The 21,118-nt window shown below is 37.6% G+C and overlaps 1 protein-coding gene across 1 annotated transcript in view; it reads left to right on the top strand.

The window, feature by feature from the left end:
• Positions 1 to 7: 7 nt before the first annotated feature.
• FBXO7 (F-box protein 7) overlaps positions 8 to 21,118 on the top strand; it is a 23,790-nt gene continuing 2,679 nt past the window's right edge. Inside the window, exons 1-8 of the mRNA XM_011978985.1 lie at positions 8 to 79; positions 3,808 to 3,950; positions 8,576 to 8,803; positions 9,738 to 9,879; positions 12,394 to 12,477; positions 15,772 to 15,867; positions 17,935 to 18,111; positions 20,092 to 20,129. Of these exons, the coding sequence (XP_011834375.1) occupies positions 43 to 79; positions 3,808 to 3,950; positions 8,576 to 8,803; positions 9,738 to 9,879; positions 12,394 to 12,477; positions 15,772 to 15,867; positions 17,935 to 18,111; positions 20,092 to 20,129 (945 nt within the window). The 5' untranslated portion in view covers positions 8 to 42. The remainder of the gene's footprint in view (positions 80 to 3,807; positions 3,951 to 8,575; positions 8,804 to 9,737; positions 9,880 to 12,393; positions 12,478 to 15,771; positions 15,868 to 17,934; positions 18,112 to 20,091; positions 20,130 to 21,118) is intronic.

The raw sequence follows: 21,118 nt of genomic DNA, 5'->3' as shown, positions 1-21,118 counted from the left end.
TGGACGCGCGGGTGGTCGGCTGGGGTCCTGCTCCTGGAGAACATGGCGCGGCCTCCCGGGGGCTCCGGTGCCCTCCTGGGTGAGTCATGGCCTCCGGTGTTGCAGTAAACGAAACCGGGGAGAGGAGGGAACGCAAAATTCCCACAACTGGTTAGATTTCAAGTTGGAAATGATGAGCTTGGCTTGGGTTAAACCTTTCTGGACTGTCAGGGGTCCGAGTTAATTTCTTCAGCTGTTGGGAGTATTTCAATGAAAAAGTTTGGAAATTGCTGGAAGTTAAAAATCTGCCCTCCATCCGAGGCCACCGGTAGCTTGTATGGCTGCTGTGAAGCGGCAGCAATTTTAGATTGTTATGTTCATGCGCCAGGCATCGCGGCGAGCGCTTGGACTTAGCCGCTGAAAAGTTTTAGAAAGTACAGCGTGTAGGCGTGTTTCAGCCCTTTGATTTTCTTGGGCGAAATGTTGCTTTTTTGCTAAAACTGAGGCAAAGGTTGATCTTGAGAGCTTGCAGTTTGGGAGCAGTAAAGTTGAGAAAGGATCATATTCTGTTATTGGTTTATGGGACTGCAGATGAAGCTGCTTTGTTTCCCTAAAAGATACTTTTTGGGGAACAACAATTTGGGAGTAAAGCGGCACGGTAAGAGTGGTCCTCTTCAATACTGAGCTAGTGAATTTGAAACTTGAGTGTGCTAAGGAAAAATAAAAATGATGTTCCCTGGGGATTTTTAGGTGAATTCTTCAAAAACAAAAACCTTCCTACATTTTCACCTTATTTTTAGGGAATTGGGTAAAATGAGGCCGTTATTCTGAACTTCTCGCCCTTTCGTTTTTCTGGATAAAACATTATTAGATTGAAAGTAAGCCTGTTTTTTTCCTGATTAAAAAAATAAACCCTAAATAAGATGCTGACATAACTCCTTTTAAACATTATGGTAAGTGACATGCCTACTGTTATTTCTTCTTGTTAAACCCGTGTGTTTCACATACTGGCATCATTACCAGTAGGTTATGAGTAGAAGATTGAATAAATCTTCAAACTTAATCTTTTAAAGGTATTAACATGTGTATATATATATTTTATTATTTTTAAATTAGGCAGTCTTGAAAGGATGTGAAACTCAGTATGACTGTTTGCGCAAAAGGGCCCGTTGGTTTCTCTTTCAGATTTGTTTTTACGGTTGAGGCTGATTACCTGGACAGAATGTAAACTTCAGCTTGTGAAAGTAAACTCATTTTTTCTGAAAGTATTCTCATTTTCTAATAAATGTGCAGTTTTAAAATACGTCCATTTGATATTATTTTAAAAATATCTTTACTGAGCAAGTGGAGCTAGGATTCTCATGAAATGCTTTTGTTTTGTTTTTGTTTTTTTTTTTTAACTAGAAAAGTGAAAGCAAGTTTATTAAGAAAGTAAAGGAATAAAAGAATGGCTACTCCATAGACAGAGTAGCGATGAAATACTTTTGAAAAGCCTGGAGTTTCTAGAATTTCATTTCCTAGAATTACGTACTCCTCTTAACTCCCCAATTTCAGAGGTAGAATCCTGGAAAACTACATATTACTTTAGAAATAGCTTTTCCCTGTTTCTAAAGTGGGAGGAAAAGCTGGTGTATTTATTGAGCGGACCATGACCTTTTCTACAAACAGATATTTGAACGTACATTGTACTAGATACTGGTTTAAAAAGCAGCCTTTTGCTGTGACAGATGACCCATAAACACATAGTTCTTTTGAGGTGTTTTTCCTTTTTCTGCCAAAGTTGGGGTAGTGTTTTTGTGCGCGGATGGCAGATTTTCAACATTTTGTTTATCAAAGCATTTTGAAAACAGAAGCAGGGCCACCTGTTTTCTAACAAACAGGAATAGCTTCTATTTCAGTAATTTTAATTTCTCTACCAAGGACACTTAGAAAAAATATATTTACGAGTGAAATAAAAACATGAATTATTTGGAGCACTTTTCAAAATGCAGCATTGTGAGAATAAACAATATAATTGTTAAAGGAGTTCATCTTTTGTTAACGTCTCAAAAAAATAATGAAATTAGTATTGCTGAGTGTAAATGTTTTTAAAAATGTTTTATAATGTTTTGTTAGTTATTCCTCACCACTGTGTGATGAAAAACATTTTATTCTTCTAATGTCAAATAATCTGCGATGCAGAAAGAATGGGAGTTTGTTGCTTCAGGCTTATTTGAATTCTGAGCTTGTTTAGCAGTGAGCTTTTGGGTTTGTGCTGTGTTCCACTAAAAGGCCTCATAACTGACGATCAGTAGAAGGGTGAATTTAGCTTGTCATCATCAGTAAGAGAGATGAATTTATACTCAGTCATATACACGCACTCCCCTAACCTTTTGTGATTATGAATATATGGATCTGTTTTTTTGGGACCACTGTGAGTAAACTGTCCTGTAAGGATATTGAATAGACATCCTTGATTTCACATTCATCTTGATCTTCCCAACTAATGTTTGGTGGTTGCATTTATTTCACAAATACTTTATTTGCCAGTGTTGAAGATACGGTTTGAACTGTTCAGACAAGATCCCTGATCTTATGAAACTGAAGTTCTAGTGGCAGGGGTAGGGTAGACAGATAATAGATAAGTATATACGACGTTTTCAAGTAGAACATAGCAGAATAGAGAGTGCTGGAGTCTGAATGAAAGGCATCTCTAAAGAGGTGACATTTGGGCTGAGACTGGAATGATGAGGAGTCAGTCATTTGAAGATCTGGAAGAGCAAATGCAGAGGCCTGAAGGCTGCAATAAAGTTGATCTACTTTTTGGAACTGATGGAAAGCTCATGTGAATAGAGAACAGTGAGAGAGGACGGATGGCATAGGATGCAGTAGGAGAAATGGGAAGAGGTCAAACGTTGAGCTTTGGAAGTTATGTTAAGGATTCCAAATAGAAGCTATTAGAAGATTTTAAGTGAAGGAATGATGTGATCTAATTTGTATTTTAAAGGTATTTCATTGAATCTTACATGCTGTCACTTGGAAGACACATTGTTTTATGTAACAGCAGGGGAAAAATGCTGTCAGTTGGTATGTGATTGATTCTAGGAAGCATCTTAATTTCAAAGATGTCAAAATACAAAAAAGTACATCTTAGAATTGAGGAAAGCATGGATTAATGATAGAGAATTACTGTATCCTGTCCCCCAGGTGGAGAGTTTTGGCCATTAGAAATCTATAGATTAGGCATTCATTGATAAATAATTTTGATAATTTTTTCAAAACTTTAAGCTTGGTAGGGTCATTTGTGCCTATAGTCCTAGCTCCTCTGGAGGCTGAGGTGAGAGCATTGCTTGAGCCCAAGAATTTGAGGCTGCCATGAGCTGTGATTGTGCCACTGTGCCACTGCACTCCAGCCTGGGCAACAGAGTGAGACCCTGTCTCTAAAAAACAAACAAAAACAAAAATGTAACTGGACATGGTGACTTATGCCTGTAATCCCAGCAACTCAGGAGGCTGAGGCAGGAGGCTTGCCTGAGGCCAGGAGCTTGAGACCAGCCTGGACAACATAGTGAGACCTTGTCTCTTCATGACTTAGTTCTTCTAGGGTCATACTGTGTGCTTATGTATGCTTCAGATGTGCTGTTGAAGGTAACAGAAGTAGGTAGCTCTTACTGTGCTTATCCATCTTTCTTGGCAGTTCTGATACCCGATTTACAATTACATTGAACTACAAGGATGCCCTCACTGGAGATGAAGAGACCTTGGCTTCCTATGGGATTGTTTCTGGGGACTTGATATGTTTGATTCTTCAAGATGACATTCCAGCGCCTAATTTACCTTCATCCACAGATTCAGAGCATTCTTCACTCCAGAATAATGACCAACCCTCTTTGGCCACCAGCTCCAATCAGACTAGCATACAGGATGAACAACCGAGTGATTCATTCCAAGGACAGGCAGCCCAGTCTGATGTTTGGAATGACGACAGTACGGTGGGTATTAAAGACCAATATATCAAATAGAGTAGGTGATAAGTCATATTGAACACCTCAGTTGAATTCTGTTCCAGTCAGGATAATTATCATCAATAGATTGCATATTATTTTTCATATATATATATATATATATAATTTTTTTTTTTGAGACGGAGTTTTGCTCTGTCACCAGGCTGCAGTGCAGTGGCACAGTCTCGGCTCACTGCAACCTCTGCCTCCCAGTTCAAGCGATTCTCCTGCCTCAGCCTCCCAAGTAGCTGGGCGTAGAGATGCACGCCACCACTCCCAGCTAGTTTTTGTATTTTTAGTAGAAACGAGGTTTCAGCATGTTGGTGTGGATGGTCTTGATCTCTTGACCTCGTGATCCTCCTGCCTCAACCTCCCAAAGTGCTGGGATTACAGGCATGAGCCACCGCGCCTGGCTGCAGATTATATTTTTATAGAATATATTTTTTTAACTGCTAAATGCCTATACCAATATGGGGCTGGCATCCCAAAGTACCTAGTTTCTGCCTGTTTTGTTCACATACTGTCCTTCAGATGAATTATCCCTTACTGTTCCTAAGCTCGTGATTCCTAGCCTTGCTTCTCTGATCTGGTCTACTCATTAAGGCTATGGATGTGGTCCAATTATTTCCAAATGACTTGCAGGATATTTATACTTGCATTTTTAAATTGTCATTGCAGACTTTATATGTTCAACATAAATTTGGAAATATGTGTGCTCATGTTCCCTTCTTTGTCAGTGGCACTGCTGGTTTTCTGTGATTTTTGACTGCTTAAATCTAGCCCATTAATAAGCTTTGTCAGTTTTTCTTTTCCATTTCGGGTTCCAATGGCTTTATTCCTCAGTCTGTTTTCTGGGTTTGCCTTCTTCCTACATGGTTCTGATGCTATTGTTCCCTTGCTGTCTTTCATTAACTCTTTCTCATCAACTTGTGCTCATAATTTTTTAGCTGAAAAATACCATGTGTCTCTAGTTCAACCCTGTCATTTTACAGAAGGGGAGAATGACGTCTGTCCTCCTGTACCTGGTGCTCAAGGCTTTCTGGAAAGTTACTCCAGTCAACTTTTTTAGGGGTAGTTTCTGTTCTTCCCCCCTTTAAACTGTCATCTCCAATCAGAACAGACCATCATTTCCCCCCACCCCCACCAGCCAGCACATGCACCTGCTTGCATGCATGTGCATACACACAACCTAGTGACTGCTTTTGTGACTTTGCTCTTACTGTTCATCCAGACTGGAACCTGTTACCTTTCCTCCCTCTCTTGTCTGTATTTTCTACCCATCTTCCTAAGCCCTTGCCAACCATAGCCCGGTAGTTTTCTTTAATTTCTTTGTATTGATTATCTGATTATCTTTATTGCCTTGTACATGCCTCATCATTTTTCCCACTTTTTTTGTGTGTGTGTGTGTGACAGTGTACCACTCTCTCACCCAGGCTGGAGTATAGGGCACAATCTCAGCTCACTGCAACCTTACCCTTCTGGGGTCAAGCGATTCTCCCACCTCAGCCTCCCGAGTAGTTGGGACCACAGACACCACCACGCCTGGCTATTTTTTGTGTTTTTGGTAGAGATGGGGTTTCACCATGTTGCTCAGGCTGGTCTTGAACTCCTGACCTCAAGTGACCTGCCTACCTTGGCCACCCAAAGTAATGGGATTACAGACATGAGTCACCATGCCCAGCCTTTATCCGACCTTTTAATTTTTTGAATGGTGCAAATGATCACCTTTATTTTTTTAATACCAATACACATGCCATCTTGTTAACTGTTTTTTGTATGTACACTTATCACCTCAACTTAATTGCTGGCCTTAAACATTTTTGAGTATAAGTATTCATGGTAACTTGTCATGGCATTAAGTATAGACATATTAAAAAATATTTTTTAATAGATTGGTAAGTTGTGAAAATTATGTCCAGATATGTGGATTTCAATTTATTTTTAAAATTATTGTTGTATCAGTGTGTTTCTACCTCACAGAGGTAAACTGGGGAATGAGTAAGAATATTTTGCTGTATATTTAAATTATGTTTCTGAGTCTTTTTTGCTGATAGGCTTGTTCTGGGATAACTTAGTAGGGCCCATTACTTTTACTTCTGTGTACTTTAAAATTGTCTAGTAAGATGAAACTTTTCATAGTATTTGTGATAGTTGGCTAGTTTCCTTTTGGAAAATTTTGAGAAATTAATGTTGCTTGAAGTTACTAATTTCAGTTCTAAGATTTTGCATATTGTTTTGTATTCCAAGACTTGTAAAGGGTGACAGGAAAACCTTAAGAGTATGGAAACTGAGCTCGAGATCTCATAAATAATGCTTTTAAGTACATTACACTCTGTAATATAGAATGGAGAATTAGAAAAGGAAAATAGATGCGTAAAACTTGAAACCATAGGAGGTCAATTTTACTCTTGTAATTAAATATCAATTTTCTTATTTCATCATATTTGGGAATTCATCCAGTACCTCTTAAGTCTTGAATGAGAAATGGGTAGCAGGTATCAGAATCTAGTATTAGCTCTCATGCATCTTAGTCACTTGTTTTAGTCTTTTGTAAATGACATATGGCAAAATGATCTGTTCAGAGAGGTGTGGTGCTCACCATTTTTTTTTCATTTTCACACATGTGAAGAATTTGATAAATACTCATATCAGAATAGCTCAGAGAATGTCAGTAGTTCCCATAGAGTAGGAGTAAGGTTTGACAAGCCCAGCAGGGGATTTTGATATCTCCCTCTCGTGTACTTCAGCCTAGGGTAACTCTCTTTCATTTTTCCACATATATTCTGTCCCACACAACTGCCAATAAGTAGTAAATGGCCAAAAGTTAGACATAGTGGTAAAGAAGCAAAACCTATTGTTCCATAGTTTAGCTTGATGTTAAGTGGTTTTTAATATAGTTGTTTCTGTTTTCTCAGGAAATACGGAAATATTTTTGTGCCATACCTCATTTTTGGGTAGTGTGACTTCTCATTGGCCTCTAGGTTTTTACAAGTGACTTTGGATCTTTTCCATAAGTCACAGGTCTTGGGTCCTCAGAGATTTTGGAAGAACAGCTGTCACCTCTGGCTCCCTTACATTCCTCCAACCTTTTACATATACTGTGTAATTTTAATTTCCTTTGCCCCTTCTTTAATGGAAATGCAAACCCTAAAAAGAAGAAACTTATGCTTTGCATTAAGAGTTGGGCGTATGCCTAGGAAACAAGCTTTCTGAGCAAACTTAATATAGGTAACTTAGTTTTTTTTTTTCATCTCAAAGTCCTGAGCTGCAAGTTTGGAGATCTGGGTTCGTTTCAAATTTTTATTAGTTGGTAACCTTGATTATGTTATTTAATCTTTCAGATTTATAATTACAGGATCTGTAAAAAGACAATACCTGCCATGCCTGTTTTACAGGATTGTTGTAAGGTACAAATAAGAAAACATTTTGAAAATAAAGACATTATGAAGTTGTAAGGTATTATGCTTCAGCATTTGTTCAGCAGACATTGAATACCTGCTTTGTGCTAGGTACTTTACTGGGGTTACAAAAATGGGTGACATGTAGTTTGTTTTTTTATAAGCTTGTAGTCATGGAAGGATGCAGATATGTAATCAGAAAATTGCAGTACAGTGCGGTGTGATAAGGTTAAATAATCAAGGCCGTTGTAAGGCAGAGTTGTGCTCTGTGTTACCTCTTTTGAAGAAGTGGAGAATATTAGGGTGAGTAAGAAGGCACTGGCAGAAAGTGAACTTGGTAATGAGTCAGAGATCAGGTGATGAAGGACTCTGTATGCGAAGGGATTTAGAAGTTTGGGCTTCATTTGTAGGCCTGCATTTCTCAGTGTCCTCTGAAAATCTAGTTTCGTGAGATGGTGTTACAGGGATGCTGACTGTTGAAGACGGAGTTTTTTGGTAAAGTGTTATGCACACACTATTATTATTGTTATTAGACTCCTCCGTGCTTTTGTAATGCAAATACAGTATTTTGTGAATATGGAGGGTGAAGTTAGGTGGCTGCAGCATGTAGCATTTTCCACACTTATTCCATGTGGACCACCTTTTTTCCTAAGAACATCTAAGGCACAATTGAGGGAAATGCTGTTGTCTGCGTTGGGGAGGTACTGGTGAATTTTAAGCTGGGACATAGTACATGATCGGATTTTTAATTGTCAAAACTCTGGCAGCAGGGGATGGGATGTATTGGAAGACAAGAAAGTTGAAGAAGGTGTACTTGCAAGGGAAGCTCTTGTTGGATGTCAGGAAATACATGATGAGAATCTAAAGTACCAATGGAGCAGGAAGGGGCAACTTTTAGACATGTTTAGGAGTTAGTTTCAGTGGAACTTTGAAGACTGATCAGATTTGGGACAAGGTTTAGTTAGGTAGAGGGAGGAGTCTAGGATGATTTCCAGGTTTTTGACATATCGGCTAGAATTAACAGGTGAGGAATTGAGGATGGAAGAGTAGGTCGCAGGCTTATTTATTTATAAGGACTCACTTAAAATGTCTCCCATTTCTGAACCCAGTGATGTACTTTGACTTTCAGCACTTAGTTCACGTTAGGATACAAAAAATGTATTGTGTAAAAATAAGTCTTTTTAATTAATTCATTGTTTTGTTTTCCTTTTTCAGTTAGGGTCTAGTCAAAATTTTGAAGCTGAGTCAATTCAAGATATTGAGGATATGGCAGAGGGCACAGGTTTCTATCCCTCAGAACCCATGCTCTGTAGTGAATCGGTGGAAGGGCAAGTGCCACATTCATTAGAGACCTTGTATCAATCAGCTGACTGTTCTGATGCCAATGATGCCTTGATAGTGTTGATACATCTTCTCATGTTGGAGTCAGGTTACATGCCTCAGGTAAGTACTGCAAGCAAAACACAAACATCTTATAATTGCTCATACATGTGAATGGTTCCTGCTGTCAAGTTGCCCATAGTCTGAGAGTGGCAGAGATAGACAGAAATATAAAGCACTGTGCTATATTGGTGAAGTTCTGGGAGAGACATATTCATATATAGGATGCCAGGAATTCATGGAGGAGAACATTTAGAATATTGCTTCTCAAACTTTAATGTGCTTTGGAATCCCTGGGGACCTTATTAAAATGCAGATTCTGATTTAGTAACTGTAGAATGGACCGTGTACTTCTTCATACTCCTGCATAATACCAGTGTTGCTGGTCTGAGAGCCATGTTATAAGTTGCAAAGATATAGAGTAATTCGGTGATCAGTGCACACCTGCAGCATGCCATGCACTGACCCAGAAATTAGGATATGAAAACATTGGGATATTTCCTGTCCTCAAGGAGTCCATACATAAATAGAGGAGAGAGACAAATGAAAAGATAATCAGAAATAACACAAGTAAACATAGATAATAATACAGTTGAAGTGTAACGGAAATATGAATAGACTGTTAGGGGACGAAAGGAAATGGCAAACAATTTTTCTTTGAAAAAGGCTTTACAGAGGAAGTGATATTTGATTATTTTGGAGTTTTAAATAATCATATGGTTTTGCTAGGCAGAGAAGTGAGTCTTTGAAGAGAGAGATCAATCCCTGTTTCCATGATGCAATTTTACCTGTTTGAACAAAAATTTTGATTAAAAGTGTTGTAATATATTATCCTACAATATAAAATATAATGGCAATATTAATGATTTGATGCATTGTACTAAGAGGACTATGTGGAATGATTATTTCAAACAAGTTAGGAGTCTTTTGGATTTTTAATCTTTTTGAGAGTAACACCTTTCTTCATTATTTGTTTCCCTTTCATTTCGTTCCCCAGGGCACCGAAGCCAAAGCACTGTCCATGCCGGAGAAGTGGAAGTTGAGCGGGGTGTATAAGCTGCAGTACATGCATCCTCTCTGCGAGGGCAGCTCCGCTACTCTCACCTGTGTGCCTCTGGGAAACCTGATTGTTGTAAATGGTAATTGAATAGCATAGTCATGGTTGCTCGTTTATGGATTCTTAGACGTTTCTTTCCAAATGTTTTATAGCCACTTCAGTGATTGGCTATCATGATACAGTTGTGAGTCCTTCTCAACTTTATTGAATTCCTAGACCACTGATAACATGTGTCTGGAAGATTATAGAGTAAGAGGTTGTTGGGTTGTTTAGGCCAGCACCCTTCACTCTTAGGGCATCCATTTTCTTGATGTCTTAATCTTTGTAATATTTTGCTCTGGGGGGTAATATTTAATATTATCCAATATTATCAATATTTGATAATATGAGTGAAATGAGCCTATTATACATGAACTCTTTGGAGAATACTTTTTCTTTATGCCTGTGGATGGCTTTATTTTTTTAACGAAGGTCTTGAACTGAGACATGGGGAACTAGAGCTGGGGTCACCATTTATCCAAGTTCGCATCTCTGTGGCCAGCAGTGAACAACAACAATGCTAAGTTTACTGAGGCCTTAGTAAGTGTGTGTTTTATTTACTGGGCCTCCCCCAACAAATGTCACTCTGCATAAATAACTTTTCCTGTCTCCTTTTTCATATTAATACATTTCACTGGAATAGCAAGGCATTCCATCTTTGTGTTTTAGTTCAGATACCACTTTGGTTCATATCAACTCCTAGTAGTCTATCATAATCACACATCCTGGAGATCCATTTGAATGACTAGGAGCTTTCATTTTTATTCTGTTTTGTTTTTTGAGGTTTATCCTTTTAGTTAGAAAGATAGTGTGGCAAGATTGGGAGGGCTGCATTTGTTGTTTTGTTTATTCAGTATAGCTCATCTTTTTTGTTTAGCAAAGGAAGTTGCTTTGGTAAGCCTTAGGTCAAAGGTTTAGGTCAGGTTTTCAGTATGTTCTGCAGCTGCTCCTTTGCCTAGATGAAAGTTAGGTAGAAGCCTTATCACCACTTAAAGCAGCGAAATGTTTATCTGTTTCATTTATTGAAGTTTTGTGTGAGATTCTGTTTGAAAAAAATGGTGGTTGTTTTTTTTTTCCTGCTAAAATCTATTTTGAAAGCTACTGACTTATGCTGTCTTGATCTTTGAGATCCCCTCTTACGAAGTTTCTTTTTCTTTTTCTTTTTTTTTTTTTTTGAGACAAGGTCTTGCTCTGTCACCTAGGCTGGAGTGCAGTAGCCAGAGCATGGATCATTGCATCCTTGACCTCCTGGGCTCAAGCGGTGTTCCTCCTTGGCCTCCTGAGTAGCTAGGACCACAGGCGTGTACCACCACACCTGGCTATTTTTTATTTTATATTCTGTAGAGATGAAGTCTCACTGTGTTGCCCAGCCTGGTCTTGAACTCCTGGGTTCAAGCAGTATTCCTGCCTTGACCTCCCAAAGGGCTGGGATTACAGGTGTGAACCACGCCTGGCCTCTTAAGAAATTTCTATTTCTTTAGTCATAAGATTCTTTGAAATGTTATTTAAAAGTCTCAAAATGTTAGGTTTAATAGCTTTGGTGGTACTTCACATTTGTCAGGACATGACTGTCTGATGACACTAGGACCTAGCAATGTCTATTCAGCAGTTCATCATAATTAGCAAATGTAGCTTTTAGTCTGGCATTCTTGTACACAGTTTCTGCCTTCATCTCATCATTCTGCTACATCACATCATAACTTGCAAGGTTGAAGTTACCAAATAGTAAATGTGTAGTTGCAAATTTTGCCTTGATTTCTTATAAAAGCACTTAATGACATGTATAATAACCTCTATTCATTAGATTCAGAATACTTAATATAAAAAGAATAACTACTGAATGTCTTGATGATTTCTTAATTTCTCATACTTTGTTTCTTTACTGTTCTTGGCAAATCAGCTCTTGGCAGACTTGCATGGCAGCCAGCCATTCCAGGATTGATTATTTGAAAAGAGCAGTGTGTCTTTAAATCTTTCCTTCACTCCAGGCATCCTGCTTGGTGCACATGTGCATAAGCACATCACTGGGCTCTTTCATGGAGTGAGTTGAAGTGCGCCTTTGTATACATGATTAAAATTGAACCCTCTGGTGATGTCAAGAATATTGGTCCTTTGGGTCTGGAAGAGAGATGATGCTCTGAAAACTAGCAAGATTATTTTAATGAACAAGGGAAGACTCATTGCCAAGGGTTAAATAAAAGATAAATGGAGTTTTTAGTGACTTCATTAGAAATAATGATTTTATTGTGTTTAGTTGCCTCTGATTAGCCTTGTTGCGTATCTTTCAATTACTAATAAGCTGCTGCCTAGTAGATTTTATATAAAGATGCTTACTGTAGTTTGTAAAGGTGGTGTTGTAGAGTGATTTTACTTCATGTGATGCCAGGTTTACACTTTTGAACTTGCTATCAGAGAAAGAAATAGGCGAAGAACAGTTTGTTTTATATAATGTGTCCTTAGTATATTAGGAGCAAGGAAATGCAAGCCCATACTAAAAAAGAAAGGCAGTTGATGAAGTGACAGAATTTTTTATCATCTTTCTTTTGTTTATTTACAGCTACACTGAAAATCAACAATGAGATTAGAAGTGTGAAAAGATTGCAGCTGCTACCAGAATCTTTTATTTGCAAAGAGAAACTAGGTAATATAAACATTATTTAACTTTTGGAGTGAAACTGTGAAATTCGTGTAAGAAAAAAATCTGAAAGATAATGTTCAAAAGACAGAAAATTTCTATATGAGATTAAAGCATATTGAAGATAATGTGGTTTGCTTAAGAATGCAAAGGTTTAAAAAATGCGAAAGTTTTGCTTATAATTTGAGGAGTTTGTTTCTTTCCTGTTTTTCTTAGGGTCATAGAGTGCTGAATTATATTGTTATGAGATAACACTAGTATATAATTTATTACACTCTGATGATAGTTCATAGTTTCTGTACTAATCTTTGGAGATCTCTCTGGTATCATATTTAACCAATATAGAGATCTGTGTTTCATGGAAGTAATTCAAGTTCATTATTAAAGATTATTGGAGGAAAAACTGCAATCAAAATCTTTGTTTAAACCTACATAAATTTGATTGCTGTTTTATACAGATTGATACTTTACCAAAAGTTCGCATTCTAGATAAGGTTTTGCCTAAACTCTCTAAAATTATTAATAGATGCAAAGAAGACAGATTTTCCTTTTTATCATTTTTCAGTTAAACCAAACTGTGAGAGGCAGTTACAGGTGGTTGGAGGAGAAGAGATAAGGTGGAGAGGGGAACTGACATTTTTTAAGTGCCTGTTTCATTCTGCACTTGTGTCCGTACATATGTTATTCCATTTAGTCTTCTTAGTAAACTTAGGAGGATTTTAAGAGCCTAGTGGGAATGTTGTGGTACAGTGGGAAGATGGCATTTATAGCAGTCCTTTAGGAAAGGCTGGCTAGATTGACATTGTTGCTTTGAAGGTCTAAAGACTTATTCTTGCTCATTCCTAGGGGAGATCAGCCCTGAGAGATTGATTTATACTAACTAAAACTGATGGGAAAAGGAGACAGCAGAATACATATTTATAATGGTCTCTGGTTGGACGTAGAATCAGAACTTGGGCATTAGGTGAATTGAGCTTTTTTTTTTTTTGAGACGCAGTCTCGCTCTGTCGCCAAGCTGGAGTGCAGTGGTGCTATCTTGGCTCACTGCAACCTCCACCTCCCGAGTTCAAGCAATTCTTCTGCCTCAGCCTCCCGAGTAGCTGGGACTACAGGCACACACCACCACGCTCGCTAATTTTTCTGTATTTTTAGTAGAGACAGGATATCACCATATTGACCAGGCTAGTCTCGAACTCCTGACCTCGTGAAATTTTTTTTGTATTTTTAGTAGAGACAGGCTATCACCATATTGGCCAGGCTGGTCTCGAACTCCTGACCTTGTGATCTGCCCGCCTCGGCCTCCCAAAGTGCTGGGATTACAGGCGTGAGCCACCGCGCCTGGCCAAGTTGAATGTTTAATGGCAGACTAGGCCAGAGTTTCTCAGTCTTTTTATTATCACTTCCCAAAGGAGCCTTCAGAGATTTTTCCCCTCGATCTCTCTCCTTCATGAAATTTAATACCACAAATATATTTTATTTATGTACTGTGACCCTTTGAAGGATCACAAACCAATATAATAGTTTTTAACCTGTCAAGGACCAGATTTTGCCCCTGTTGAAACTGCATAAACTGGACTGATGAATCTGTATAGATGGCTTTTATCATTAGGGTCAGAAAAACTTGAAATTCCTTGGCTACGACACTCCGTATTGATCACCGTATAGGGAGGACCTTGTTATGGAGAGTAGAAATACTCTACACTCTTATGCCCATTTTCTAGATCAGGAAACAGATCTAGAGGAAGCTAAGTTACGTAAGGGTCACAGAGCTAATCAATGGTGAAATACAGGATTGGAATAGATTTGGCTGACTCCCAGCCTTTTAAAACAACTTTTACAGGAATGTAGCTCAGATTGCTATTCTTTTTCTGCTTTTTCTTAAATAAGGAAAAAGGAAATGGAAGGGAGGAAGAATGTTAAATACTGTTAAATTACAACTTTATGGACTGTTATAATGAAGTATTTTTAATAAAGTCTTTTACGTTGAGTAGGAATATGCTGCTCATTTGGCAAGTCATTTTAATGAATTTTTACTGTGGCTGATAGCACCTAGTAACTACAACTAGGCACTGTTATTTATCCTTTTATTCATAAGTTTCTAATTAAATAGTTATATACCAGGTTGCTGAAGGAAAAAATTCATTTAAAGAAAATCAGTTTTCACATTTGAAAAAAGCCCTTGAGCCAAATTGATTTTTAAAAATTATACCTTGACAGCAAATTTCAGTTCAAGATTGCAAGTCACAGAACAAAGATGTAGACATTAGCTGCGTGTCTCTTTCCTTCTTCTTATCGATCCCGTTATACTGAGTGTTTTATTTGTTATAGATAGTGAAATACATAAATATGGAATGGGAAAGGAGCAAGCATAAATTGTCTACTGATACACTAGGCACTGCTCGTGGAGCTCTCAATTGTAACAACCTTATCGGGTATAGTGGTGGCGTCTCCCTTAAACAGTTGAGCAAAAAGGTGAGGATCAGAGGGGCAGGTTATTTGTCCAAGGCTATACACTTGGTAAATAGCAAAACAAGTGGGAACCTCAGCTGCAATTTGGTAGTGCGTCCATACTTTAATATGAGTCACATGGGGATCTTATCAAACTACAGGTTCTGATTTGGTAGGTCTGCAGCGGGCCTGAGATTCAGTACTTCTAAACAGTTCCAGGTATTGTCAATTCTGGTGATCTGTCGCCCACATTTTGAGTAGCAGTGTGGTGGCTAAAAATGAGTGCTTTTGAGCCACACGGACTTGGGTTTGTGCACTGTTCTGCCACTAACCATGGAGCCTTGGACAGGCTTTCTGTACCTTGACCTGTTTTTAAAATGGCGATAGTAATTACTTAGGAAAGAACTTCTGATGTGAAAGTTTGAAAAATGCTTGACACAGGTGCTGATACATAGTCATCGTGTGATAAATGCTATTAATTTACCAGGTTCTAAGCGTTACAGGAGCAGGTCTCCACTGTATCCTCAGTGCCCAGCACAGATTGATAGCTATTCAGGAAATCTTCCTGTATATGAATCTCACACGAGCTTTTTCTACAATTGCAGCCTATGAGCTAGAGAGGTTGGGCACAACTCTACTAATTTGATAGCATGGAATTTTTAGCTTTTATATCTAAGATTCAGTTTTATCAAGTCTTGCACTGTACTTCTTCCATGAAGGAATTTGGTTCATGCTTATCTTTGTGAATTATTTGTGAATATTTATTTGCCATGTTGATTGTGTTTGGCAGAAATAGAGGACAGTTTTTCCACTTGATTTTGGGTTTTGATTTTTCATTAAAAAATATTCTAGGGGAACATGTAGCCAAGATATACAAAGATCTTCAGAAACTCTCTCGTCTCTTTAAAGACCAGCTGGTGTACCCTCTTCTGGCTTTTACCCGACAAGGTAAGAGATGAAATACTGTCTCAGTTCAAGGGACTGTAAAGCATATAAGTATACTTAGTATTCTTGGTGGATATGACATCTGACTGCCCTCTTTTCTGCTCCTAGCTAAATGTTCCTCTTTTAAGACTAAGCTTAATATTCCTTAAGTGCTATTTACTTGCTCTTTGTATCTCCATGCTATTTTGTACATATTTTTATTATAGACTCTTTTCCATGGACTATAATTGTTGATATGATTTCTTTCCACCTAAGGTTGGGAATATCTCGAAGGTAGGGAATATATCTTACGTTTGTATTCTTGTGGTCTAGCATGGGGTCAGGTACATAATAGATGCTCTTTCTCTCTATACACACATATATTTATATTCTGGGCTTTTGCCCAGAAATTATATGTCACTTCCACTCACATTTTATTGGAAAAATAAGACAAAAATGGCCAAGCCTGATGGTAGTGGGGTGGGGAAGTATAATTATGTGTAGGAAGTGATTGAGAACCACAATATTTATATATATATGAGAACCACATATATTTATTTATATGTGTGTATATATATGTGTGTGTGTGTATATATATACACACACGCATATAAATAATATATGGTCTGTAATTGGATCTGAGTTTTTTTTTTAAACCATTTATTGGAGGCTCTATGCAGGCACTTTGTTGGATATTTCACATGCACTCTTATTTACTGGTAATGACTTTGAAGTAAATTTTATGGTACTTATTTTATACATGATGAAATCATAATTCAATAAGGTTTATAATTCACTCAAGATCCTTATATTAGCTTTCTCTTATTATTTTTTTTTGCAGTTAAAAAAATTTTAAATCTCAGTGACTTACAGTGAAATTTACTTCTCGCTCGTGTACATGTTGTGTGTGGGTTTGCTTTGGCTGAAGGAGTTGTCTTTATCTAGGACATGCTCCTCTTGTGGTGTGCCAGTGGCCCAATTATGTGTTGGTTCAACGCTTTTGCCCAGAAATTATATATGTCACTTCCACTCACATTTTATTGAAAAAATAAGACAAAAATGGCCAAGCCTAATGGTAGTGGGGTGGGGAAGTATAATTATGTGTAGGAAGTGATTGAGAACCACAATACAATCTACCACAATTCTCCAACTAGTAGGTAGTTTCTGACTTATGTGAACAGATAGTGGCTTTTATTTGCTCTCTGTGTGTAGAGAAGTAAGTAACATTTTTGGTGTCAAGTTGAATGGTGGCATGTCTATTATAACAGTAGTCTTCTCTGTAGTTAGTGATGAGGGAAAGGAAGTAATGTCAATTGAAAAACACATATAGATATGTCTTTGTTGGATTTTGATTATTTTTGCTAGTGGAGAATAGTATCACAAATATTTTGAAGGTGCTGATAACCAAAACATAATTTTCACTGAACTTGGAACATATTATTTTTCTTTTCCTTTCTTGGCTTTGTTTCCGAATTTATCTATCTCTTTTTAGCCTGCTAGACTTCAGGTAATAGTAGTTTGCTAACACTTGAGTGCTTATGCTTGGTGTGCCAAACATTGTTCTAAGCACTTAATACGTATTAATACGTTTACTTGTCACAACAATTCATTGAAGTCGGTGGGATGTAATATTAATCCATTTTACAGATGAAATTAAGTTAGAGTTTAAATAACTTGTCCAAAGGCACACAGTTAATAACTGGCAGGGAATCAGATATAAAAGCCAAGAATTACTCATTTTCTGTAGTTGAATAAAGAAATATTGTTGTATTGAATAATGTTTGAGACAGAAGAGGCCATTGGCTAGAATTTAGCAATTGTTATAGTTATTTGATTTATATTAAAAAGCATTTGTCTTTCTACTAAAACATCAAGGGAGTAAGGGCCTAGAGTTGCATGAGTTAGTAGTAATTATAGTCAAGCTGGGGTTAAAAATTCGTTGTAGATGATGCATACTTGGGAATAATTAAGAGTACCATCTAATTTTTTGCCACTTTAGAAAGGAACAGGTGGCAACTGTGTTGACTGTGTGGAGAAAGCCAGATGTTCTTTACTCAGTAATACTTGTTACTTCTCTTTTTTTCCTTTTAGCACTGAGCCTACCAGATGTATTTGGGTTGGTCGTCCTCCCCTTGGAACTGAAACTACGGATCTTCCGACTTCTGGATGTTCGTTCCGTCTTGTCTTTGTCTGCAGTTTGTCGTGACCTCTTTACTGCTTCAAATGACCCGCTTCTGTGGAGGTTTTTGTATCTGCGTGATTTTCGAGGTGATTTCCATAATGACATATTCACAAAAAAAGGCTCTTTCTTATTGTCTTAATTACTCAGCTCACCAAAAGATTTTAGTTGTAGGATTTTTCTGTTGCAAATAATTTTAATGGCCTTAAAGAGACTGATTCTAAGCTTCATATACCTTTGCCTGTGTCCCTAAAACCCTCTCATTTTTGTATTTTGCACAACACAAATCGCTCATTAGTGTAAGAAGATTATTTCAGGATAGAAAAATGAAAGTAAGACAGGCTTATTTTCTCGCTAGAGACAATAGTCAGCATCTGACTTAGAAATGAGCTGGCATTTCTGAACTGCTTTCATGGTTGAGACCAGTGTGTAAGTTAAGAGTTTTGTTGACCTGTTCCATGTTGCCAGGGCAGCTTTATTTCTGTATGGTCACATTATGGTGACCTGGTAATTATTGTGGCACTGATGATGGTCGAACTTGTGCATCAGGATTTCCTGCTACAAGGCCAAAAACCTGATTGTGGAACTTTTTTCTGCTGCCACCATTTTACTACATATTGGTGTTTTCAGATTGTTTGACCCTGGGGTGGGTCATGAAATCCATTTAATGGGTCGTGTTACAAAAAAACCCACAATGGAAAAATCCATATTTGTTTTATAAGTAGCATTCCTATTTATGTTTTTTTCTTTTAAAATTTCAAAATGTAAGAAGTGAAAATGACCTGGTTTGTTCCTTTTCCTCTTCTTTGATTCCTGAGGTCCTCTTTTTGCTTTTTTTATGTCCCTGAATTTGACATTTAAAATGTTATTTTGTCTCAATTGGCAGCAAGAAAGCATCATCTCAAAAAATAATTCATTTTATTTTATTTTATTTTATTTTTTTGAGACAGGGTCTAGTTGTGTTGCCCTGGAGTGCAGTGGCGCAATCATCGCTCACTGCCACCTCCAACTCCTGGGCTCAAGTGATCCTCCCTCCTCAGCCTCATAAGTAGCTGAGACTATAGGCATGCGCCCCCATACCTGGCCAACTTTTTTGTTTGTTTATTTTTAGTGGAGACAAAGTCTTGCAGTGTTGCCTAGGCTGGTCTCCAACTCAAAAAAGAATTAAAAATATAGTAAAAAAGAAAAGGCAGAATGACTGATGTATATGGAAGCACTGAGAAAAAGCAGGGTATGATATAAATACTCATAAAAGGAACAAATATCCTTTCACTTGTATATTCAAGTTTAGGATTAAAGCACAATTATTCTTTAATTTTTAGATTGTGGCCCACAAGCTCATTTGTAAGCTGTTCAGATTTTTCTATAGATACAATGTTATGGGGCCAGAGCTTTTATAAACCTTACTTCCTTGCTAATGTAGTAACTTGTAGAGAAGATATCATCATCTTTTGTCCAAACACTTTTGTATACTTAAAGTTGAATGGGTTTCTTTTTCCCCATTTCACATATTTCAAATAAGTAAGTACATTAAAAAATACTTAGTTATGGTCATGCTTCTGATAGCTGAGTCATTCAGGACATGGTTGGGAGAAAATAGTGTAACCGGAATATGGATGAAAGACTAAGTCAGTGTGACCTCCAGTAATGAACATGGGCTGTAATACAGAAACTCTGAGGTTACCCAGTTTGGTATAACATGAGACATTGGATTAGAAGCAGGTGACACACCTAAATGAGATTAGGGGGAGAAGATACAGTGTAGAACCAGTTAATGGAGGAAGAGAGTAGCCACATGTTTCTCCATAGTCCCTGAGGAGTCACTGCATTGAATTACTGGGTAGCACAGAGCAGCGGTGATCACCCTTAACCATCAAGAAAGTGTTTGAATTAGATAAGAAAATACGAATGACATAGTGTGTGTTACATAAATGATTAGTTTTTATTTTCTTTTTTTCTCATGCTTAATGGGTAAGTTTCACTTTTCTTAGGAGAAAAACAAAACCCATTGTTTAATGCTGGATGAATGAAATGTTTTTAAATCCTTATTTTTCATTTTTCCTTTGCAGACAATACTGTCAGAGTTCAAGACACAGATTGGAAAGAAGTAGGTATTTTTAAATGTTAAGGCTAATGTCCATAACACAGAAATGACTAGTGAATTAATATATTAAGGGTATATTTTCACTTTTATATGATGTAATGAAATCTGTTTTCATTTAATTTACTGCTAAATTTCAGTAAATGAAAATGTTTTCAACTTTTACTTTAGACTCAGTCCTTATTTTCTTATAATTATATGGAAAAAATGTTAACACAATGATTATTTTTCATCTTTACTTATTGTAAAACATTCTTTTGTTGCAACAAAATTTAAATGAATTGTCTTTGTGCTGGAGTAGTCATCAGCTGTTCAGCTAGTTAAAATAGTCCCTTATGAAAAGAATATATTATACTGTTTCGTAAGGTACTATTCTAATGTCTCCATAACAGAAACTGCAAGGTAGAGCAGCAAGTGCTGATGGAGAAGCTGCTGCAAGTTATACAGAAGATGTAGCTAAAATCACTGATGAAGGTGGCTGCATTACACAACAGATTTTCAATGTAGATGAAACAGCTTTCTATTGGAAGAAGACGCCATCTATTTTATAGCTAGAGAGAAGTCAGTGCCCAGCTTCAAAGGACAGGCTGACTCTTTTTTTAGGGACTGATGCAGTTGGTGATTTCTGAAGCCAGTGCTTGTTGACCATTCTGAAAATCCTAGGGCCCTTAACAATTATGCTCACTCAGGCCTGGTGCGGTGACTCACGCCTGTAATCCCAGCACTTTGGGAGGCCGAGGCAGGCGGATCACCTGAGGTCAGGAGTTCGAGACTACCTTGGCTAACATGGTGAAACCCTGTCTCTACTAAAAATAAAGAAAATTGCCGGGTGTGGTGGTGCGCATCTGTAATCCCAGCTACTCAGGAGGCTGAGGCAGGAGAATCACTTGAACCGGGGAGGCAGAGGTTGCAGAGGTTGCAGTGAGCCAAGATCGCTCCATTGCACTCCAACCCAGGAGACAGTGCAAGACTCTGTCTCAAAAAAAAAAAAAAAA

Source organism: Mandrillus leucophaeus, unplaced genomic scaffold (genome assembly GCF_000951045.1).
Source record: "Mandrillus leucophaeus isolate KB7577 unplaced genomic scaffold, Mleu.le_1.0 Scaffold2, whole genome shotgun sequence".
In the NCBI taxonomy this organism is placed as follows: domain Eukaryota; kingdom Metazoa; phylum Chordata; class Mammalia; order Primates; family Cercopithecidae; genus Mandrillus; species Mandrillus leucophaeus.
Note: the sequence above shows the minus strand (reverse complement) of the source record. Positions and strands in the feature narration are given on the sequence as shown.